Source organism: Prionailurus viverrinus, chromosome X, assembly GCF_022837055.1.
Source record: "Prionailurus viverrinus isolate Anna chromosome X, UM_Priviv_1.0, whole genome shotgun sequence".
Classification (NCBI taxonomy): domain Eukaryota; kingdom Metazoa; phylum Chordata; class Mammalia; order Carnivora; family Felidae; genus Prionailurus; species Prionailurus viverrinus.
The window spans coordinates 87450607-87475735 of record NC_062579.1 but is presented as its reverse complement, the minus strand read 5'-3'; the positions used below and the strand labels follow the sequence as shown (position 1 = coordinate 87475735).

The following is a 25129-nucleotide window of genomic DNA, read 5'->3' as shown; positions in this document are numbered from 1 at the left end:
GGTTAGCAATTTAACTCACCACGGAGCTTAGAAATTCTGTTACCCATACGTCTTACTCATTCAACAAGGCTTCAGAGTTTTAGATGGACTTTCCATTATCTTGTCCCGAATGACAGCCCAACACCCTTCTAGGGAATACTGAATCAAGAAATCACCTGTCTTTGCAGAGGGCATCTGTTGAAAGCAGATGCCAGAGCCACGGGGTTGTCATTTCCCATCAGGCTCCAACATCAGAGTCTCTGATACTTCAAAGACACTCTCCATTCTTGCATCAACAGACAGCTGTGATGCCTCCTGGTTTCTTGTTGCTTTTGTTTTTAGTCCTGACATTTCTTCTAGATGGAAAAATAGGTAAGGAAGCATTCATATTTGAGAGCATATTAATGAGATTTTACATACTGTAACTGCTTACATTTGAGTAATACCAGTTACCAAAGGGCACAGAAAATTTAATTTTAAAATTTTCATATTAGGATACATGCTTTTGGGTTGGTTGATTTTTATCCACACCGTAAAGACATAGACTTCTGGTACATATTTTCCATGTCATAAGAACTGAATATAATGATCAATTTCTATCATTTTATTTTGTATCTTTATTAGCATATATATATATATATATATATATATCTCACTAGGTGCAAGTTGGTAATTTTCCCTTCATTTCTATTGTTTCTTGGGATTTTAGGTTTTTCATAGAAGATTCACTCCTTTCCAATATCTCTGAGTGAGTGAGGAATAGTAAATAAGTGACTTTGGCGATGTTTTATAGGTAGTAATCAGTAGAATCAGAATATTCAGATCCAGTTTAGTGCTCAGCTGCTAAATAGTGGCTACCTTTCCCTTTTCATGCTGCCAGTCTTTGTGTGAACTTTGAGATATACTCCACGAATGATATAGTACTGGTCTCACCACAACAGCTTTATAAAAATTACAATTTTAGTAGAACTAAGTGGGTGTGATTCTTCTTCCATAGCTTCTTTCAGTGAGTTGTTATTATCTAAGTAGATTATATTTGGTGCTAGAGTGAAACAATAATTGGGATTACTTAGGGTTGGTGTCTGATTGGGCTTTTTACCTACCTTAACACCTAGTGCCTAATTCATAGTGCTTAAGAGAATTTTGTTTGAATAAATGAGTCCAGTCAGAATGCTGCCCAGGAAATAAAGAGAATGGGGCTTAGAAGGTGAGGATCAGGATTTGCCTGCCTCTATCACAGACAGTAAGTGCAGGACGACAGCGAACTTGAGAATTAAGGTAATTGTTTTACCTTGTATAGTCTCTGTGGTGAGGCTGCAACTTCAAATCCCTGCTTGATAAGGAATGTACATGGTACTATTGGGAGATAATTTTCCATGGGCTTCATGTTTCTGCACAGCTTGTGAGTGAGGCACTAACTGCTCTTTGTTCAGGACTGTCTTTTGGAAAAATGAGATAGTTTCTCTCTGCAGAGCAAAGGACAGTTGTGCTTAATGTCTAGTATGAAGATAATGCCTCCCTTTGAACAAAGTGCATGCATGCTTACTGTCTATTATAAAAGATTTGGTTCTCCCAGCTCAGAGTTCCTCTCCTATAACACGATATACTATGTGGGTAAGCATTCATCTGTACTTATCTGTGTTGCCCTGGTGGGATTTGGGAGGCAAGGAGAACTGATAAAAATATGCTGCTTCTGCCACCTGTGAGTAATAAAGTCCTTTGTCTCACAGGAACCTCCTACCTTCATCCAGCATCCATACAACTATGTTAGGCTAACTCGTTGGCTTGCAAGTAGGATAAAGTCTCAGATTCTTCAGAGTTTTTGACAGGTACTCAACTGACTGGTTTTGCCTATAAGATGTTACTTACCTTTTGAAGAAACTTGTTTCATTTTCTTTAATCCTTGTTCATTGGATTGGTTAAAAATACTGAAAAATTAGTAGAGTCCACTCTTCAAGGAGCCAAGAAAGCTGTGTGTTGGCTCAGACCAAACACTTCTGAATTGGTAAATTAGGAACAGCTGAGAGCTTTATAAAGGTGTTCATTATTTTCTTAATTAAAAATTGGATTGAACTAAGATTTACACACTGCTTCCTATTGCAAGAAGTAACCTAACCTATGAATGTGGCTAGGAGATTGAGAATTTCTCTGACCCTGCTTTCTGATTCCAGTGGAACAGAATATTTGAAATCTGGGACATGAGGTCATAATAGTGTGTTGAAGGAGTGGAATCCACACATAGAATGTGGGCTTTGAAGTCCCATCTGAGTTTGGAACCCTGGTGCTGTCGGTTATTACTAGTTTTTTAACATTGGGCATGACATTCAATCTGTTTTTGATTCATACATATAATGTGGAATAATAGCTACCTTACAAGGCTGTTATGAGGATTAAACATAATTATGCAAGGCCTCTAGTATTCTGATCTAGCATATGCAGGGTGTGTGTGTGTCAGAGAGAGAGACAGAGACAGAGAGAGACAGAGAGAGAGAGAGAGAGAGAAATAGTCACCCCAGTTCCACTTAGGTTATTGTTGGTGTGAATTTTGAGTTCTCATTTCAAATTATTTCTCCACTTAATCCTCATGTTTCTTTAAAAAAAATTTTTTTTTATTAAGTAAACTCTGCCCCCAACGTGGGGCTCAAACCTATGACTCCCGAGATCAAGAGTCACATGCTCTGCTGACCGAGCCAGCCAGGTGCCCTCCTCATGTTTCTTTAAGCAGAAAATTCTATGATGATATCTCTGTTAATGATGAGGGTGTGTTCCAACAACATGCTTCATTATTAGATATTTTTCCAGAGGTAGAAATGTGTCAGATTTTCAGATACTATCTAGGATTCTTTTAATAAGAGGGGCTATAGTAATCTATATTATTAAATATCACCTAAAGAAGACTCACGCATCTTCGTTTAAATTTCAACAATTTGTGACAAAAACCGTACACTCTTTTGTACATGGAATAAGATCAAACTATAATTAGTATAATTACTATGGTATAATAGTATAATTTCTGAAAGCCGTTTTCTATACCTTGGCAGGAATGCCAGCCGGTGGGCCAGGAATGGCACTGGCTGGCATATGGACCCATCTGTGGCTCTTGTGGCTGCAGCTTGGGGGACAGCAAACAGATTTCCATTCCATCTGACTCCTTTCCTTCCTTCCCCTGGCTTCCTTGACCTCTGAAGCCCAAGAGTGATACAGGACATAATTTAGATCAGATTATGTAAAATGACCTATTAACATCTCTAAAAGGCTCCTCGCAGTTTTACCGGGAGAGGTTTGAAAGAAGGCAGGAAACAGTACACAGCAGTCTGTCTGCTGTTGAGTTGTTGCCAGTACTGCTTGGTAATGATTTATGATTAACACCAAGACAAAAGAAAAATAATTCAGTGGTTATAAAGGTGCTTATCTCCAAGGACACTAATTAACTGAGATATCACCTTCCTGCTTAAGGAAGAAAAAATGTGCAGCTATTTCATTTAAAAAAGAAAAATCGCAGGCATTCATTGTCTCATTACTTCTGATAAACTATTTTGATGAGGAGTGTGTTAGTTTCCTGTGTCTGCTGTAACAAATTACCACAAACTTGGTGGTTTAAAAACGGCAGAAGCTTATTATTTTTTTTTTTTTACAGTTCTGGAGGCCAGAATAGGAAATGAGTCTTATGGGGCTAAAATCAAGGTTTCAGCAGTGCTGTTCGCCCTCCAGAGGCTCTACAGGAGAATTCTTTCCTTGCCTCTTGCAGCTTCTGGCGGCTGCTGGCATTCTTTGGCTGCATCGCTCCAATTCTCTCTCCATCTTCACACGGCTTTCTCCTCTTATGTGTGTGTCCAACCTCCCCGTGCCTTCCTCCTATCAGGATGCCTGTGGGGGAAGTTAGGGCCCACCTGGACAATCCAGGTTAGTCTCCTTAGTGCAAGACTCTTAATTATATCTGCACGATGTTACCGCCTAAGCGTTCACAGCAATTAGGGCCTGGTGTCTTGGAGGGCCACCATTCAACTCACTTCAGGAAGATACGGAACGAATTTTAGTTTTCTTTTGTGTGTGTGTGTGGGGGAAAGCAGGAACATCTTTATAATTATCTTTTCCCAAGTCCCGTTTACCCCCAAAGAAGGCAGGCTTTATAAGGCTGTTGTGAGATGAACGTCCCCATAAGGAATAAATTAACACTTTGTTTTCTCATCTTTGGATGGAACCGTATTAAATACGATACCAATTCTGCATGTGTTTCTTGAGTATGTTCGTTACCAGTCATGTTAGTCTAGGTGCCCAACTGTACGTGTTAATTAAGTGATTTTGAATGTTGTAAAGATTCTTTTATGTTTTCATTGTACGTCGCAAGATGAAAAATTTAGAAGTTAGAATTTTATCCATTGTATCTATCTAAAAGTCCATTTGTACTTTTTTGAAGGAAAATGTGAGCTGCTGTTAGTGTGTGATATTTCAAGAAATTGAGATACAGATTGTTTTGTGTTATTCCCTATCTTTCTTTCCTTGGTCGTATTTTTTTTCTTTTGACATTGTTATTCTGTTTACCGAATTCCTAGAAAGGATGTTTATAGAGATTTAAAATCTGAAAAACCCTAGAACAAGATATTCTTAATTAAGGGCTTGATAATGGCTTGAGTTTTAATTTTGAGTTTATTATGCTTTGATTTCACTCAATTAAATTAGAATAATTAATTGTAATTTTAAGTGGTGTTTACTAAGCAAGTATATTAGCTCATCCAGAAAATAGGTTATTATTGCAAATTTAATTAAATTCCCTAAGGGAACTCTCAATATTACTTGGTAATTTAACTAAATAATCCTTTTTTTTAGAGGGGAAAGAACATAAAGCCTCACACAATAATATGTAACTTATTAAAATAATGTGTTCATAGTATTTAAATTATTTTATTAAAATCATTGTTTTTATTAATACTGATATTTTGGCTTTTTTATATTGTCAGGAAATAAATGTACACTCATTTTGTTTCTCTTATGTTTGGGGCTACAGTTACGCATCAGACCAACAGTTAGCTTGTCTGCTGATAAAACAAATCAAGAATAGGATTATGATTGCTTTTACCTTGTAGCTGAACAAATAGTAATTTTGATATTTTTTTCCTGTCACTTTTTAGAGCACTCTTTCTCTTGACCATTATTTTTAGTCTTCTCTGCTTGCTTCCCCCCCCCCTCTACTCAGCTTGTAAATATTGGCTATCCTGATGGCCCATTCTTGAGCTTTTTCCAACTCAGTACTCTGATGTTTGGTGATGTCTTCCATTTCTATGATTTTATAGTACTGACCACGTTCCCACCACTTTCAGTTTTATATATCCATCCCAGACCTCATTTCTGAGATCTATAATCATCTGACTAACTCCTCCATTGGCTCTCTTTCAGATATCTCACATTATACAAATATGAAATAGAATCTTCGATTCTAACCTCTGCCTCAAAAAACAAAATAAAACTTCCACCAGCAGAAAACCAAAAATCCTGTTCTACCTCCACCTCTTTTATTAAGTAGCATCATTTTTAGTTGCTTAGGCCAGAGTCCTGGATGCCATCCTTGATTCTTGCCTCTTATGTATCCCACATAGACAGTCACTTGCCCAATCCCTGTTAAGTACTAATGCCAAGATATATTTCAAATTCTACCTAATTTTCTTATCCTTATTCTTGCAATCTTAATTGAAGCTTCCATCATCTAGCTCTAGGACCACTGTATTATTTATGGGTATATAATACTTATACAGAATAATGAACTAGGCAAAGTTTGTTTTTAGGATTTAAAATTAATTGTAAACAGTAATTTTCAACTCCTGGGATTCTGAAGTTACAAGAGCAAGAGGTAGAACCCTAAATGTAAAAGAAACATCCTAAACTAAAGAAATAATGAATTCATTTGTCCTCCATGATGCTTGGGTATCCAGAGGAAGTAAGCCAGGATATTGAGAAACTTCTGTTTCAAGTTCAGATTTTGGTTTCTAGTAATTCTGTCTATCCTTTTATTTAGTCATTCAGAATCTTACGGTTGTAGGAAGAAGTTTCCAAATTAATCCTCAAATAATCATAACTAATGTTTTCTTTTGCCTATTATAAAATTTTACATTAGGTGAGTACGTGTTTATACACACACAAACATATATTAATACATGTATATTAATATTCCAAATAGGAATCTACTGTATTGCTAAGTAAGTGGGTCTCATTCTTCGGAGTGAGGAAGTTGAGCATTGATAGGAGGCTGTTCTTCTCATGAGGGCAGATCGCATGCTAAATGATACATGGTGGGTGAAGGTACACTATCGATGTTCTCCCTGACACAGATAAATAATATTCTTATGTTTTTAACCAAATAAGTATAATGAATTAATGTAAGCAAAGTGAACTTCTCTGATGAGGTAGCAGTGGTTCTCAACACGTGTAGGGGGGTTTGAACCCCAGGGGACATTTTTTGGCTGCCATGATTAGATGGTATTAATGGCATCTTATGGATCGATGGCAGGGATGCTGCTAAATATCCTATAACACCCAGGATAGCCTCACACAACAAATCGTCATGCCCCCTAAAAGGTCAGTAGTGCTTCACTTAAGAAACGCTTTTAGGGTATTTTTTTTCAACCTGCCACATGATGTCCTAAGTTTTTTTCAAAATGCCATTTAACAAACCTTTAAAGGAGGTGTAATGGTTATAATAATTCCACGATTTTATTTTTGTGAAAATTGAAATGAATGGAAGTATATTTGTGTGTATGGGGAATAATTTAGGAGAGGAAGGAATCAAGAATGAATACCAGGTGTCTGGCTTGTGCAACTCAACAGGAGGATGTTGGTGACATTACCTGAGATAAGAGAAACAGATGTGAGGAAGAAGATCTTCAGTTCGGATTTTTACAGAATCTGTACAGATTTTGTAGAATTTGAGGTGCTTGAGAGTTATCAAGAGAAGTTCTGACGATCAGAACATAGGTGTTGAGACAGAGCTTTAATTTGAAACTTGTCGGTATATAAAGATTATTTTGGCCCTGGGACTGGGTGGAATCATCTGCTAAAGTGTATCTTAAGATGGAGAGAATATCTTGTCACAGCTCTTAGGAACATCGACGTTTACAATACAGACAGGGGAAAATCTAGCAAGAGACTAATAAGTAGCCAGAGAGATGATAAGAAGTGATGCAGAAATGTAGGCTTCTAAGCCCAGAGACGGGAAATGTTTCCAGGTGGATGAGTCATTAGTGATATGGAGGCTGTTGGTGACCTTGATGAGCATGAAAGTGGAATAGAAACAAAATTACAGTGGGTTGAGAAATGCATGGTAAGTAAGAAATTTAGATGTGTTGTAGATTTATGTAAGTTTGGCTGTGAAGGAGGAAGAGGTGGAGGAGGATGTGGGATCAGCGGAGGACGTTTTGTGTTTTTGAAAGGATCGGAGAGAATTCTTCATTGGTATTTTGAAAGATAAATTTTAAAGCTATCAAAGCGTATCAAGTACAATTTGTTAATAAATAAGCTTTAAATGAGTATGTTTCTACATGGGTTTTTTTTTTGCCTTTTTGGATAATATTTTATAATATTGTATGTATGTACGTATGTATGTATGTGAGCTCTACACCCAACTGGGGCTTGAACTCACAATCTTGAGATCAAGAGTCGCATGCTGTACCGACTGAGCCAGCCAGGAGCCCCATATTTTATGATATTTTAAGTAGTTGCTTAGGTTCTAAGTGATTCAGCAAGTATGAAAATAATTCTGTTAATTGTTAATAGATACAGGTTTATGTTTGATACTCAAATATTACTTTTCTTTTTCAGATCTTTCGAGAAACCGTTTTACAGAAATTCCTTCTGATGTTTGGTTATTTGCACCTCTTGAAACATTAAATTTATATCATAATTGCATCAAAACCATTCCTGAAGCTATTAAAAACCTGCAGATGTTAACATACCTTAACATTAGGTAAGGAAACCTTTTTTTCTTTTTTTGTAGATTTTGTTTTTTATTGCAGTTCTAACCCTTTCCAGTAACAAAGGATTGTGTTTGGTTTGGCTGTGTAACCCATATTTATTTCAGCAGTGTCTTACTTATATTTGTTACGTGTTCACATTACTTTATAGGTTTTTGGTCTTGTTCTTGAGAGTATTGCTTCTCAACGTTTAACCTGCACAGGAGCCACCTGGGGATTAAAACATCTGATTATCTGCATATCTAGCGAGCCCCCTGGTAATGCCAATGCCTGCTGGTCTTTATCCCTTTGGGTAGCAAGGCTTTAGAGCAGAAGTATTTTTCTGAAACCATAGCACCACACTACAGATTTATTTATATGCATCCTCAGAGTGAAACATTATTATTATTATTATTATTTTTAAGTTTATTCTTTATTTTGAGAGAATGAGAGAGCAAGCGCAAGCAGGGGAGGGGCAGAGAGAGAGGGGGACAGAATCCCAAGCTCAAAGCCCGATGAGGGGCCTGAACTCACGAACCATGAGATCATGACCTGAGCCGAAACCAAGAGTTGGGCACTTAACTGACTGAGCCACCCAGACGGCCCTTAAAGTGAGCCATTATGAAGAAACAGTTCTTGAGCTCTGTTTTTCACACTCTTGTGAGTTCTTGTTGCCACTTTAAGGATGGATGGATTGGGATGGGAGCGTTGGAATGCTAGGAAGTAGATAACAGTTGATGTTAATAATGCTTACTGTGTGCCAGACATTACAAATATGTTATCCATGTTACATCATCTCCTCAGCAGCATTTTGAGAAAGGTACTATTATTATCCCTGCATTACGGATGAGACACTGAAGTGCAGAGGGAAACTGTATGCCCAAAGTCTCACACACACACACACACACACACACACACACACACAGCAAGTGGTAGAGCCAAGATTCAGATGAAAGCAGTATGACTGTAGAACTCTCTTTCTTAGCTGTTACCCTCTATTTATACCAGTCACCATTCGATAAGTATAAGAAAAAGATTGTCCTGTCAAATGAGTGACATTGAATGGAAACTGGTATGTTGTGACTTATGCTTAAGATCATTTTCGGGGAGCCTTTGTGACATGTGTGGCTCTTGATCTCGGGGCTGTGGGCTTGAGCCCCATGTTGGGTGTAGACATTATTAAAAAAAATCAAGTCTTCAAAAAAAGTAAAATCATTTTCTTGCGTTCCTTTTTTTTAGTTGTAAGGGTCATTTCTTCCCCCTCCTTAACAAAATGACCTGTCTAAATTCCCATATAGGGAAGTGGGAAATACTAATACATATAAATAATAATGCTCCTTCCTCACTGCGATGTATTAATCCTTCTGTGTGTCTCCCTCAGTGACGTCATCTAGCAGTACTTAACTATTTTAGCTGAAACCTTATACTTGAAAATGTGTGAGAGGAAATTCCTTTCATAGATGTAGTCATTTGGGTTGCTCTTTTCTAATTCTCTAATATCTCCTTGGCCTGGCTTGGGGGAGAGGTTTGAGGCAAGTAAGGCCTTAGTTTAAGTTTTGTCTCTGTTTTTGTTTCAGTTTGCTCTTTTATGGAAAAAAGTAAACTTGTCAAAAATTGAATTTCTATTTGAATAGAAATGTATGGTAATCTTAAAATAGTTTCACTAAAACTTTCTCTGATTCTTTGCTGTTTTGATCTCTAAAAGTCACCTCCCGATTTTTGTGTATAGTCAAACAGTTTTGAACAAACTTTATTGAAATAACATTAGTCCTTGTTTCTGATTTCTTTTGTCTCTAAAACATGGCAAAAAAGTGAAGATTAACAACTTAGTAGCTGTGTATAAAGAAATTCGACTCTGGAGAAAGCTGACTGCTAACTCAATGAACCTTCTTAAAGGAGGAGAATAGGCTTTTTTTTTTTTTTTTTTTTTTAAATAAGCTCTAGGCCCAGCGTGGCGCTTGAACTCACAACCCTGAGATCAAGAATCGCATGCTCTACCCACTGAGCCAGCCAGGTGCTCCCCCCCGCTCAAAATAGACCAATTTTTAACTTTTTTTGGTCTGGGGAAGGTTAGAATGAGTTTGTATGTGCTGTTATTTTCCTCACTTACTTTGTTTTTTATTTTGGTGAAAATACCTTGAGAAACTTGTAAGATGCTTTTTCAGCTCTCTCTTCCTGTGTGCTCTTCCCTTTTTTAGAAGAATTCTGTAGGAAGATCCTTGTGTGCTCCACAAGGGCACCTTCCCAAGGATTCTATTTGATCCTGAAAGCGTCAAGAATTGTAACAAGCTCCTGGCATATTTGACATTCCAGCAGCCTGGCCAGGATTGCTGGTCTAGGGGTATTGTCTATTTTTTTAAGTCTGTTCCTTGTGATTAAAGCCAATCTAGTATTTCTGGATGTCCTCTGCAGGCATAACATGGGGAGGGAGAGGTCCTGATGTTCTTTCTTGGGCTGCCACTGGGTTTTTGTTGCTGTGTACGTTCCGCACAATGCTAGGTACAGGTCTATCACTGCCACTTTGAAAAACAGGAAAAATAATAGCTTATTTTTATGAATACTTGTTAGTGTGTAAATGTAATGGCATACTTTATATTTTTTTAGTAGGGGGATTGTCTTAGTCTGTTTGGGCTGCTCTGACGGGATGCCATGTACTGGGTGCCTTGTAAACAACAGAAACTTATTTTTCACATTTCTGGAGGTGGGAAGTCCAAGGTCAAGGCACCGGCAGATTTGGTGTCTGGTGAGGACCTGCTTCCTGATTTCATAAACAGCCGTCGTCTAGCTGTCCCCACTTGGCAGAGGGAGCAAGGGAGCTCTCTGAGGTATTTTTTTTATAAGGGCACTAAACCCGTTCATGGGGGCTCCACCCGTATGACCCGATCACCTCCCAAAGGCCCTACTTCCAGAGGCCATTACATGAGGGATTAGGTTTCAACATTATAATTTTGTGGGGAACACAAACATTGAATCTATAGCAGGGATCATTTGGGTCTGCATTGGTATGTGAATTTGACCCACCGTATGTACGTTGAGGGGAAGGACCCCAGAGCCTTACTGCCCGGATTTGAATCCTGGCTCTCCTATTTCCCAGCTGTGTGACTTGGAGCAGTTTGCTTAATCTCTTTTTGACTGATTCTTCGTCTGTAAAATGGGCATCGTGATATTCTCTCTCTTCCTAAAGCAGGTTGTTGTGAGGGTTAGCGAAGTTAACTCATGGGAGGTACTCCGACCGTGGCCCGACACGTAGTATGTACTCAATAAATGCGAGTTGTTGCTGTATTTAGGTTAGTTGTTGCTAATGTTAGTTGTGCTATATCCACAGAGATAGGAATGTTCTGTCAGCTTTGATCCGAGATAACGGTGTGGGTGGGCCCTTATACCATAAACTCATAAGAAAAGGGAATGGATTAGGGTTACTACATGTTTTTGAACATGTAGCCCCAGTCATTCTTTTATAAACATTTTAACATGGTGGCATGTGCAAACTTATCCTTGGGACTTTTCCTTAGGTAAAGGTATGGAGGTATTGAATGCGGTGAAATGAGACCAGAGAGCAAGGTTCTGGCATTTTCTAGCGCAGAAGAATGATTCTGGGTTTTGAGACCTGATGGCATGTAAGACAGTATCATAGGTGACAACACAGGCTTTGCAGTCTTTTGTGACTGGGCAAGTCACTTAACACAGTTGTAACCTTTGTTTTCTTATTTGTATAATAGAGATAGTACTGCTAACCTGCCTTACGGGGTTAATGTGAGTATTAAAGGAGATACTACATTTAAGGCTTTTAGTATGATACAGAGTAAGCACTCATTAAATGATAGTTATTATTTGGTGAAGCTTTTTATTTACTTTTCAGGTGATTTGTTCTTTTTCAACAGAGCAGAAATTTCAGACATATCTCATAATGAGACTCTCTTATTCTTTTCAGTCGAAATCTTTTGTCAACATTGCCAAAATACCTATTTGACCTTCCCCTTAAAGTTTTGGTCGTCAGTAATAATAAACTGGTATCCATTCCAGAAGAAATTGGGAAGTTAAAAGACTTAATGGAATTGGTGAGTAAAACAGTTGTGTTGGTCGTGTATAATAATGTATTGTGTGTAATATGCATAACATGTATTTTGGAAGATTGCTTTTCATGGAATTTCAGTGTAATTTTTTTTAAAGAATAACTTGGTATGTGTCTGTGTTCACCGTAGTAAAATTTTGAGATCCCATTGCTTATGTCTGATTTTAGCTCACAGCCACATTAAGAGCCTGGCTGTTTCTCAGTCCTAGTGAGGTCAGAAGGTTTGCTTATAAGCTTTGAGAAATGCTTTTCAAACCAGTAAGCATTTGTCTGTGCATTTTGGGGGCAGTAAAGGTCTTCGACCGGGGCTGCTATGAAAGCCTCAGAGAAAGGGAATAAAGGAAGAGAGTGTAATGCCTGCAAAGTAGAATGAATAAAATAGCTCTCGCGCTTCTATATTCTCATGTGATTTTACAACACTTTTGGGACCAAGATAGAAAGAGGCCATCGTGTACAACTGATTGTAGAAATAAAGGAATAAAGTAATTACCTTGTACAGGACATTTTAGTATTAAAGGACATTGAACTTTGAGAGAAACATAATTATCTCCTCAAAACATTGGCCCGTTTTCTCATCTTTCTGTTACTTTCTGGAGGGGCCAAGGGCAGGCCAGGATGGGCACTTTGGCATGCTTCTTTTGAGTTAAAAGCAATCCATCCAACAGATTTAGGAAAAGTTCTTTAGTCCCCCACCTCAACTGTCTAAATTTACAGTGGAAAGGAGAGCCTGTACCAGGATAGGCACTATTAACAGAGGTTCCTCTTTGCCTAAGAAAGTTATTTGAATAATCCAGCACACTTTGTTTTCCAAACATGTCCTCTCACCTTCCTGCTAATAATGCTCTTCCTCCTTTGTATCCCCAGACTCTTACCCCTCTCCTTAGCTCAGGATGTCATATAAGCCTCTTCTTGCCTGTCTTGGGAATTTCATGTTGGTATGGATTCTCCGTACTTAAGAAACGGGATTTCATTTTCTCCTGTTAATTTGTCTCATGTCAGTTTGATTCTTAGTCCGTCTAGAAGGACTTTGAAAGGCATTTCTTTCTCGCCAATGCTTCCACCTCACACAGTATATAGCTTGCAGTTTATTTCTATTTTTTGTTCTGTCTGGAGTAATGCTTTCCTGATATATGGACATTTTAAAAGTATTTTTTTTTTTTTAATTTTTTTTCAACGTTTATTTATTTTTTGGGACAGAGAGAGACAGAGCATGAACGGGGGAGGGGCAGAGAGAGAGGGAGACACAGAATCGGAAACAGGCTCCAGGCTCTGAGCCATCAGCCATCAGCCCAGAGCCTGACGCGGGGCTCGAACTCCCGGACTGTGAGATCGTGACCTGGCTGAAGTCGGACGCTTAACCGACTGCGCCACCCAGGTGCCCCTTAAAAGTATTCTTAAGTATTGGGGTGCCTTGGTGGCTCAGCTGGTTAAGCATCTGACTCTTGATTTTGGCTCGGGTCATGATCTCACCATTTGTGGGGTTGAGCCCCACTTCAGGCTCTGCACTGACAGCACGGAGACTGCTTGGGATTCTCTCTCTCCCTCTCTCTCTCTCTGGCCCCCCCCCCCTCGTACTCTGTCTTGCCCTCTCTCTTTCTCTCTCTCAAAATAAATAAACGTTAAAAAAAAACGAAAGTATTCTTAAGTATGACTTTATTATGTGTGGAGGGCCAAAAGGTTTTTTTTGAGAAACTTATCCATGATTCTTCAGTGGCAAATTAATGTGCAAATAGAATGTTATGAACAGACGTTTCAGGAACATCATCCTTTTATTTCTTTTGTCCAGTAATGAATACCTGCATGTGCAATTATAACACAAGGAGATTGCCTTGAACTTAGTCCTGTTATGTTTTAGAACCATAGAATTTTAACCACTTGCTAGCATAGGAATCCCCAACACATCTAGTTGTACGTTTTCAGTGGTGGATAAATCTTGTGTGTGTGTGTCACCGAGGCATCCTTTATTCTCTTTTGCAAAACTCCTATTTGTTATTTTTATTATTTTGAACTAAAATACACGCCCCCTACCACTTTTATCCATTGGTCCTGGGACTACCATGTGAAAAAGTATAGATAATGACAACTTTTCTTCCCTTCAAGTATTTGTAATCTGTCATGTGTTTACTCTCCCATTTCACCAAACTCTAAGGCCTATTTTTCTGTAGTTTAAACATCTTTATTACTTTTACTCCTTTCTATATTTTCTGTATTTCTGTTCTTCATTACTTTTTATTTTTAGCTCTTTAAAATTTTTTTTTTTTAACATTTATATATTGTTGAGAGACCGAGCATAAGCAAGGGAGGGGCAGAGAGAGAGGGAGACACAGAATATGAATCAGGCTCCAGGCTCCGAGCTGTCAGCACAGAGCCCGATGTGGGGCTCAAACCCATGAACCGTGAGATCATGACCTGAGCCGAAGTGGGACACTTAACCGACTGAGCCACCCAGGTGCCTCACTATTTTTAGCTATTTTTATCCTGAAAATGTTTCCCTTTATTGAGGTCCCTTTTAACATTATACTCACAAATGAACAGAAGATTCTAGATGTGATTTAACAAATTCATAGTAAAACGGGGACCAATATTTAGCTTGACCCAGACACTATTAATATTTCTTTTAAGCGTATTTATTTTGAGGGAGAGAGAAAGAGAGAGTGTAGTGAGTGAGGGAGGGGCAGAGAGAGAGGGAGACAGAGAAAATCCCAGACAGGCTCCACGCTGTCAGCGCAGAGCCTGAGGTGAGGCTCAAACTCATGGACCTTGAGATCATGACCTGAGCTGAAGTCAAGAATTGGACGGTTAACTGACTGAGCCACCCAGGTGCCCCTAGATATTTAATATTTCTAAAGATTTTATAAATATTATACTTTAAGATTCTGTGGCTGTGTAATTTCTTTTTTTTTTTTTTTGTCATTTAGTTTTGGCCCTATGTTCTAAATTATATTACATGAGATGGTTTTGGGATAGATAAAATTTTAAGAATATTTAGGATTTTTAGAATTATTCTAGTATTTTTAGTTATTAAATAGAATATTTTAAAGCTACTAAAGATTGTATTTTACTAGACACTATAAAAATATCATGCTTTTATTTAAATTCTTGAAATCAGTAACAGTGGATAGATAGCATTAAGATGGCTAATTGATAATGGTAAATCACGTAATGAATTTGTGGGTATTACCTGTCATTGGAGTATTTCCCGTGACACCATTCCGCAAGAATGTGGTGGCCAACTATAGTGCGATTCTATAATTAGAAACCTAGGAAATCTTCTCAAGTCTCCAATCCCGGCAGAGTATTTTGTAGAGTACCTATTGGTGAGTGGGTCAGTTTTTTGTGTTTGGGTTTATTTCTTCTGGGCGGCTATCAAATTTCAATGGATTTTTTTATATAGAACTCTCCAGTATTGGATACTTTTTGCAGGAAGCAATAGTATTAATTTAAAGGATGTTTTCTCCAAATTTGATTATCTTTCATTTGGATAATAGCCTATTCTCACCGTAGCAGCAAAGGTCCTGTCAAAATAGAAGTCAGATCATGTCATACCTCTGTTTATAAGTTTTTGGTTCCTGCCCACACCTCTCTGAGTAAAGGCCTAAGTTGTACCCCTCCCCCCAGTTTAGTCTCCTGCTTGCCCGCTTTCTTCTAGTGACACTGAATTTCTTACTGTTCTTTAGTACAAGTCAGGCATGTTTTGCTCACGAGCCTTTTTACATTTATTGTCCCTTCTTTTTTTCCTTAAGTTCCTTCTTTTTTGCCTTTCTTATATATTGGCATGGCTCATACTTTCAGCTCTGACAAGACTGCTCAAATACCAGCTTCTCCATGAGACAATCTAAATTCAGCACTTAGAACCTGGTTTAGCAAATAGTATTTGATGAATAGATATTGTTGAATGAAGGTGCCTTAGGTATAGTTTGAAAGAAGTATGTAGGGTACATTTTTTCTTTTTTTTAAAGTTTATTTATTTATTTTGAAATACAGCGAGAGCACGAGCGTGTGAGGGGCAGAGAGAGAGAATCCCAAGCAGGCTCGGGTGCTGTCAGCACGGAGCCTGACTTGGGGCTTGATCTCACGAATCGTAAGATCATGACTTGAGCCAAAATCAGGAGTCAGGCACTTGACCAACTGAGCCATCCAGGTGTTCTGGGATACATTTTTCCAATCGTCTTAGCTCTATTGGATTTTTCCCTACGTGGCTTCAGTATTCAGAATTTACCCTCTTGCCTTTTTAATTTTTGATAAAACTGGATATATGTGCCACTCTGTTCCCTTCAAGCTAATATCATTTCCAGTGAAAGCTGGAAATTGGAAGAAGTTGCAGAAGAATGTGAATTTCATTTGCCGTGTGTCTGGAATGATTGCTGTATGAGCTCACGCTGCAGATTTTTCTTTGAGGGGAGGAAGAGGAGAGCACAGTTACTTTCAGCTGTCTCCTGTTATGGGAAAGTGGTGTCATTTACCTTTAAATCAGGAACTTGCATTTTAGTTTAACCTTGAGACATTTCTGATTCAGATCTCCTGGAAAGTCTTTGCGTTATGATGTGAGCCACAAGATTTTGAGCTTGTAACCCCTCATATTTTGTGTCCCGTTGAGAAAGAGGTTTAAATTGATTCTGACCGTAGCCTTTGGTTCTCCAGCTCACGTCTGTAAATCCTTGACTTTCTCAGCTTCTGTCCAACAGAGTAACTCAAAACTACCATAATTGACAGATTATCAAAGTGATTGATCGTTGTTTTTTATTTTACCTCTGAATGAGGAGTGCCTGGATTATCCTTACTTCTGGTTTTGGCTGGTGAGAGTAGTCTTCAGCTGCGATTTTCAAAAGGCTGAATTATGTAGTCCTAAGTTATTATTCACAGTTTTGCACGGAAAAATTTAACTGTGCCACCTTGACTTTATGATGAAACATTAATAGAAATCTGCCAGATAATCCATTTTCAGAGAAACAACATTTGAGGTAGCTTTTGCTATTAGCCATGTGCTTTAATTTGAAAATGGAAATATGTCTGTATTTCTCAGTTAGTTTGTGATCATTTTATTTTCTTATTTTCCTTAGGATATCAGCTGCAATGAGATTCAGGTCCTTCCCCAACAAATGGGAAAATTACATTCACTTAGAGAGCTCAATATCAGAAGAAATAATCTTCACGTGTTGCCAGATGGTAAGATGTTCATTCTTTTTACTGAAATGAACAAGAGAGCAACTATATGCAATTTAATTTTATTATTTTTCATTTCTGAACAGAATTAGGAGATCTTCCCTTAGTCAAGCTGGATTTCTCCTGTAATAAAGTGACCGAAATTCCAGTTTGTTACAGGAAGCTGCATCATTTGCAAGTAATGATTTTGGATAATAATCCATTGCAAGTACCACCAGCACAGGTTTGTAATAAAAATACAGTACGTGTTCCTTCTATTTTTCTTCATAATTATCCATCAGATTGCTAAATCAGAAAGCATCAGAATTAGGAGTCCATTCGTTGTTGAGGCCTTCTTGGCCAAAGGAGTTTTTCTGCGAAGTGACTTTTTCACTTTGGTAGGAGTTTTAGTTTCGCTTCTGGAGCACAGAATTTAGAATGCCCAGATGCGTAATTCTGTTTGTCAGCGTTCCTTTAAAAACATAGACTGTGGAGGGTCTCTGCCTCTATCCTACTCGGGTATGTATCTACTTGACTTTTTGTTGTATGATTGATTGGAACGCATTCTTTTTTTATTTATTTTTTTTTTTTTAATTTTTTTTTCAACATTTATTTATTTTGGGGACAGAGAGAGACAGAGCATGAACGGGGGAGGGGCAGAGAGAGAGGGAGACACAGAATCGGAAACAGGCTCCAGGCTCTGAGCCATCAGCCCAGAGCCCGACGCGGGGCTCGAACTCCCGGACCGTGAGATCGTGACCTGGCTGAAGTCGGACGCTCAACCGACTGCGCCACCCAGGCGCCCCTGATTGGAACGCATTCTCAACACTGATAGATGGAATCCTAACAGAAAGAACAAGATACAAGTGGAAAAGAATTAATTCAGCCTTTTAGTTTGAGGTTTCAATCCATATGGAATCTACTAAAATGACAGTAAAGGAATGTACCAAGATATAAACCCATAATAAGGCCAGAGAATGAGAGGGAAGAGGGCAGCAGGGGAGGGATGGCAACAGAATTTTGGAACATGGAAGATAGATGAAATAGTGGGAACTGGGGTCTTTACTTACACTGGCACGAGAGGATCTGGCTGAGGAGGCACGTGGCAGTGAGATGCCAGCAGGCGCTCTGCTCCAGAAGAAGGGTTGCCTTTTTCTTTCTACAAAGGTACATTCCACTCATTCCAAAGAGGATGCTTTTTCTAATTCAAATGAGGGCTGCCTGGTGTCCTGGTAGTAGCTGCCTTAGCAGCGCAGGGGAAAGCTGGAACTTGGGTCTGCTATGGGAGAGGGCAACACGAAGAAGGTTGATTTACTTGCTGTGTTAGACCTGGGAATGGCTTGGTACTGGAGCAGAGCTGTAACTGAATAGAAGGATGAAAGACTGGAACTGTGAAAGTCTGTAGAATGTCTGAGGCAGTGCCGTCCAGCAGAACTTTGTCAGCTACAGGAATGTTCTGTGATTTGTGCTGTCCTGAATTGTTTTTAATGTTTGTTTATTTTTGAGAGAGAGCGAGAGAGAGAGAGAGAGAGAGAGAGAGACAGCGAGCGAGCGAGCGAGCTAGCGTGGAAGGGGCAGAGAGAGAGGGAGACAGAATCCAGAGAAGGCTCCAGGCTCTGAGCTGTCAGCACAGAGCCTGACGTGGGGCTCAAACTCATGAACCGTGAGATCATGACCTGAGCCAAAGCCAGACTCTTAACCGACTGAGCCACCCAGGCGCCCCCTAAGGAGCCTAAATTTAAATTTAATCTTATCTTGATTAATTTTAGATGAAATAGCTTCATGTGACTAGTGTGACTGCCATATCGGACACTACAGGTCTTAAGATTTACACCCTCGGGGGCGCCTGGGTGGCTCAGTCGGTTAAGCAGCCGACTTCGGCTCAGGTCATGATCTCGCACTCTGTGAGTTCGAGCCCCGCATCCAACTCTGTGCTGACAGCTCAGAGCCTGGAGCCTGTTTCAGATTCTGTGTCTCCCTCTCTCTCTGACCCTCCCCCGTTCATGCTCTGTCTCTCCCTGTCTCAAAAATAAATAAACGTTAAAAAAAAAAATTAAAAAAAAAAAAAAAAAGATTTACACCCTCGGATTCTTGCCCTTAGCTCTGTAGTCGCATGCCTAGCCCTCACTTGCCTTAGCAAAAGCCTGGGGTTTATTCTACGGCGTAGGTAGATTCTCTCAGATTCTCTTCCATAACTCAGCAGCCAAATGTGTATCACTCTTGGCCTCAGCAGAATATTTTCTTGTCATAATACTGTATTTTGATTTAATGAGAGATTGTGACATAGGAGTAATAATAGCAGAGATATTTCTAGTGCTTACTGTGTTCCAGGCACTATCGAAATGCTTTACATGCATTAAATTATTTGATTCTTACAGTAACCCTGTAAAATAGGTACTATTATATCTCATCTCATACATGAGGAAACAGAAGCATAGAAGTTACGGGACTTACTTATTCAGTGCCACATAGCTAGCGTGGGTACAGCTGGTTCCAAAGCAAGGCAGTCTGACTGCAGGGTCTGTGCTCTAACCACTAGGCTATACTTCTGAAGGAGGAAACAAATTGATGGGGATCGAAGATGGGAGGATGGTATGGTGGCGGTGATGATATGTGATAGTGGTGGGCAGTGGTAATGTAAGAAATCTGAGTCCTCATTTTCCTTAGTAAGACCTCAATAAATAACATCTATAGCTAAGAAGTAAAACAGAACCATATTACTGATATATATGAAGGTAAATAGCAGAAAACCGCTCGAAAGAGTTGGTATGTGGGGACTAAGTCTTGGAGATTGAAAGGAGTGAAATGGGGGATTAATTTTTCGTTACCACTTTTGTAATTCTCTTTGATTTTAAATTATGTATGTGAATTACTGCAATAAAAAAATTACAGAAGAAAAGAATTCACCGGTATTTAATTTGGTAATGAAAGATGATTGTTTTTTGGTTTATACAGATAATGGGATATATTTTAATTGGTAATTATTTATATTCTAATAGCTCAGAGTTTTTCCTTTTAAATGAAGTTTTTCAGTGGTCAGGTCTTGTATCTGTTACAATTATCTAAGAAACATTCTTTATGCCTGGAATGATAATTACTGTTTCATGTACTTTTCTTACTGGTTTTTTTTTGTTTGTTTGTTTCTTACTGTTTTCTTTGTTGATTATTTTTTGCATGTTTGTAGGTTATGTAAGACCATCCATAAAACAAAGCATGGTTTTTAAGATTTCACTTTCTAAGTAATCTCTACACCCGATGTGGGGCTTGATCTCACAACCCCGAGATCAAGAGTCCCATGCTCCACCGACTGAGCCAGCCAGTCCTTCCAAAACATTTTTGAATAAGTTATAAAAAACTGTTTTTATTTTTTATTTGTCTTCATTTTTTAAAATGTGTGCGTGTGTGTGTGTGTGTGTGTGTGTGTGTGAGAGAGAGAGAGAGAGAGAGAGAGAGAGAGAGAGAGAGAGAGACAACGCACAGGAGAGGAGGAGGGGCAGAGCGAGAGAATCCCAAACGGGCTCCACGCCAACAGCGCAGATCCAAACGTGGGGCTCGTACTCATAAACCATGGGATCATGACCTGAGCGGAAACGAAGGGTTGGAGGCTTAACTGACTGAGCCACCCAGGCTCCCCTAAAAATTTTTTTAAAGTAAGCTCTCTACACAATGTGGGGCTTGAACTCAGGACCCCGAGATCAAGAGTGGCACGCTTTACTGACTGACCAGCCAGGCACCCCATGATGACAGTTTTTGAGAAATATTTATTTGATATTATTCATGGTGACTGAAGTTAACTTACGTTTTCTTACTGCTCATTGTCTTTTTTATGTAAAATACTTTCTTTCACATAGTATTTTAGCCCCCATTGTTCCTCTTCTCCACCACCAACGAAAGTAACTTTTCAGGACAATATTTTAGTTGAATTGACCATTTGAAAAATTATTTTATTCTAACTGGCCTGCTATCACACCTTTCAACAAATGCATTTTTCCTATATTTATATTATTTTGATTAACTTTATTCCAGTGTTTGGACCAAACAACTTTGTGGTTCTGATAAGATTATTTTAAAGAATTACATGGGTTATTATTTTTTTTTCTGTTCTCATCACTACAGTGAATATATTTCTTCTCACTTTTTTCTAATAAAAACAACTTTTGTGAGGGGCGTCTGGGTGGCTCAGTCGGTGAAGCATCCAACTTCGGCTCGGGTCATGATCTCGAGGTTTGAGTTTGAGTCCTGCATCGGCTCTGTGCTGACAGCTTGGAGCCTAGAGCCTGCTTTGGATTCTGTGTCTCTCTCTCTGCCCCTTCCCCGCTCTCTCTCTCTCTCTCTCAAAATAAACATTAATAAAATAAAATAAGCAACTTTTGTGAATTATAGATTTTATATTATTTAGTGGTTTGTTGTACTTTTAGCAAGAAAACTTTAGTCACGTACAGAAAAATTAACTTATAAATGGCAGTAGACTTTTAGTTGGTATTGTCAGATTTTTTCATAAACTGTCAGAAGTACAAATGATTCAGATATGTAAAGTTTCTATTGTGATTGTGATGTTTCAGCATAATTTAAGATTATTAAAATATATAAATAGGGGCACCTGGGTGGCTCAGTTGGTTAAATGTCCAACTCTTGATTTCAGCTCAGGTCGTGATCTCTCAGTTTGGTTAGTTCGAGCCCCACGTCAGGCTCTGTGCTGACCCTGTGGAGCCAGCTAGGGATTATCTGTCTTCCCACTTTGTCTCTCTCTCTGTGCCGCCTCCTCTCGTATTCTGTCTCTCTCAAAGTAAATAAACTTAAAAAAAAAAAATATATATATATATATATATATATATACACATATAAATAAATTGGTAGGTGACATTAATATTTGGGCCTATATAACTAAATCTACTTTCTCAATTATTTATTGACAGATATGTTTAAAGGGTAAAGTACACATATTTAAATACTTAAATATCCAAGCATGTTGCAGAATGGATAAGAAACCAGATTCTCTGGATCTTCCCTCACTGAGTAAAAGGATGCCCTCCCAGCCTCTCACAGACAGGTAATGTAATATTCTTAATATTCATACAGTCTCATTTCATGATTGCTGTCTTCTCTGTAGGTAAAAGATACAGATTCATCTTGAGTGTACTGAATATATTTAGGTTGATTGGCCCAGGATTAAAATCAACAACTGACTGAAGTGAAATATCACCATCATAGAATTCTGTGATACTAGAATAAATATGGGATTGTCTCAAAAAACTAAGTATTACTAGTATTTTGGTAGCAAAATGTAAATGTTTGACTTTATATTACAGAAACACTGATTTCTCAGCCCTTGGCAACTGTTAATTTATTATGATAATCCCTCTATTGTACTAACTAGTATTGTAATAACTAGTAGAATTTGATTTGGGGGTGAGACATTTTAGGGTACCTTTCTCCTTTTCTTCATATTCTTCATGTCTGGATTAAAGATGACTTATCACTGATATTCTGTACGACATTGGTGTTTATCTCCTCGTGAGATTTTGAAATGGTAGATTTGACTATCTGTTTTTGATTCATCCTTTCGGGATGTCTGAAAGATTTTATGAAAATACGATTCCGCCAAGTAGTATGGGAAATAATGTGGAATGGGGTGAGACTGCAGAAAGGGAGACTACACTCCTGCCTGAAATGTTTAAAGGTTTGTCATTTTATTTGTGACAGAGTTTAGAGTAATTGGAATGGCAGTATTTAAGTAGTGTTTTTGAATTCCCAAATGGGATGTTTTCTAGAGTATTTCTGTTGCCTCAGTAGAATTAAATATTTACACATTATATTTAATTCCTAAAGATTATTCTGTTTAATATTATGAGTGATAATAAGCCAAACAGTCCTATAAAAATTAGGCTTTATTCGTATTGTGATCTCTATTAGTTTGCTTTACGTTTATGTAAAAATGAATTTTCTTTAGTAGTGACACTGATTATATTAATCATTTGTTTATTGTACCAATATCAGTTGAACCAAACACCAAATAGCAGTCAGATGCCTGCTGGCAGGTTCAGGGTATGTTTTGTTGAATGGCCTGTACCTTGGTATCGGCCCTCATGGAGCCCACAGTCTAGCGGAGAAGGAGCCAGCCAGCAAATGAAGCAAAGAAACCTAATACACATGCACACATACGACTTCAAATTGTGGCAAGGGCTACAAAGGAGAGGAACATGTTTCAGGAGTGTGGTCAGGGAGTGTCGCTTTGGGAAGGTGAGGTTTTAAGTCAAGACTTGAAAGGAGAAAAGCTAGCTGCGTAAAGACTAAGGGAGGAGCATTTCAGGCAGAAAGCACGACACGCGCTAAGACCCGAAGTTAGGAAGAAACTTGGTGTGTTAAAGAAACTGAAAGGCCAGCACGGTCGGAGCAGAGTGGCTGAAGAAAAAGACGTCCGAGTTGATTTTGGAGAAGTAGTCAGGCCTCAAGTCACGTGGGGGCTTTGGGGGCTGTGGTGTGCAGAGTTTGAATTTTACTTACAGTGCAGTGGGAAGTCAGCAGACAGTTATGAGCCGCGGAAGAACATGATCTGGTTTATATTTAAACGGCTATTTTGGCTTTTGAAAGGAGCATAGATTGGAAGTAAACAAACGTAGAAGCACAGGGACTAGTTAGGTTGTTGCAGTACTGCCAAGAGATCAAGGGGTCTGGAATAGGGTGGGTGCGGTGGAGACGAAAAGGAGTGGAAAGAACGGAGATATATTTTAGAGATGGTCTCTAGCACTGGTGTCCAATAGAAGTGGAATATAAGCCACATGTGTAATTTTACATTTTCTTGTAATCCATTAAAAAAAAAAAAGCAAAAATGGGGCACCTGGGTAGGCTCAGTCAGTTAAGCGTCCGACTCTTGATTTCGGCTCAGGTCATGATCTCACGGTTTGTGAGATCCAGCCCCTCTTGGGATTCTCTCTCCCCCTCTGTCTCTCTCTGTCTGACTCTCTCTCTCTCTCTCAAGATAAATACACGTAAAAAAAAAAGTAAAACTGAAACAGGTGAAATTAATTTTAATGTTACTGAACCCAGGATATCCAAAACCCGTAATTACATGTTTCAACATGTAATCCCTATAAAAAATGTAAGGTTTTTCATTCTTTTTCTGTTACATCATTGAAATCTGGTGTGTGTTTTTCATTTATAGCACGTTTGAGTTTAGACTAGCCATATGTCCAGTGCTCAACAGCCATATGATGGTTAGTGGCTACTATATAGGGTAGTACAAGTCAATTGAATCTACTTATGAAGCGACTCTTAGGCGTGCTGATTTTCTACTCACAGGCTGTTTTGAACTACTTAGAAAATTCCTGTGTGCACTTTCCACCTCTACGCTTATGCCTTTGTCTCTTTGATTCTTACTACCTAGAATAGCCTTCTGTGCCTTGGCGATTTTGTGAAGTATTTATTCTACACAGATAAGCATTACAGTGGTTAGGTATATCAACTTTTGCAGTCAGGCATAATATACCCATGAAACCCTTCTCTGACTCTTGATAACTTCATGTCCTTGTGTCATAATGTCTGTAGCCCTCAGTGTTCTTACATTTGTAAAAAGGGAAATAATCATATGGATGCTGTCGGGATTAAATTAAATAATGTATATAGAGCACTTAACACGCCTTACCCATAACAGTTCCTCAACTAATAGCTTATTGTTATCATTGTCAACTATCACAGATACGCATAGATTTTAGTATAGTACACGGATGTATTATTGTGCAGTGGCGTCAGGTGGATTTTGCTTCTAATCATGGTTTAACCTCTTAATTCTTCTTTTGCCTGCATACGTTGTTTACTGTCTCTGAGCCTATTTCTTTGTTTAAAATGTTAACAATACCCACTTCAAAAGCTTGTTGTGAGAATTAAATGTGTACTCGGCAACTAGTTCAAGACATGATATTCAGTACGGGTTCTGTTTTTCCCCCCTGGGAGGATAACTTTTAGAAGTTCTGTTCTCATTTATGAAAAGAAATGATGC

At 38.6% G+C, this 25129-nt stretch overlaps 1 protein-coding gene across 2 annotated transcripts in view; it reads left to right on the top strand.

Moving 5' to 3' along the window:
- Positions 1 to 25129, top strand: part of LRCH2 (leucine rich repeats and calponin homology domain containing 2) — a 100340-nt gene that overhangs the window by 23923 nt on the left and 51288 nt on the right. For both annotated transcript variants that reach the window (XM_047844871.1, XM_047844870.1), the window contains exons 2-6: positions 7789 to 7933; positions 11851 to 11977; positions 17052 to 17157; positions 17241 to 17377; positions 22050 to 22183. In XM_047844871.1, coding sequence (XP_047700827.1) covers positions 7789 to 7933; positions 11851 to 11977; positions 17052 to 17157; positions 17241 to 17377; positions 22050 to 22183 — 649 coding nt within the window. The remainder of the gene's footprint in view (positions 1 to 7788; positions 7934 to 11850; positions 11978 to 17051; positions 17158 to 17240; positions 17378 to 22049; positions 22184 to 25129) is intronic.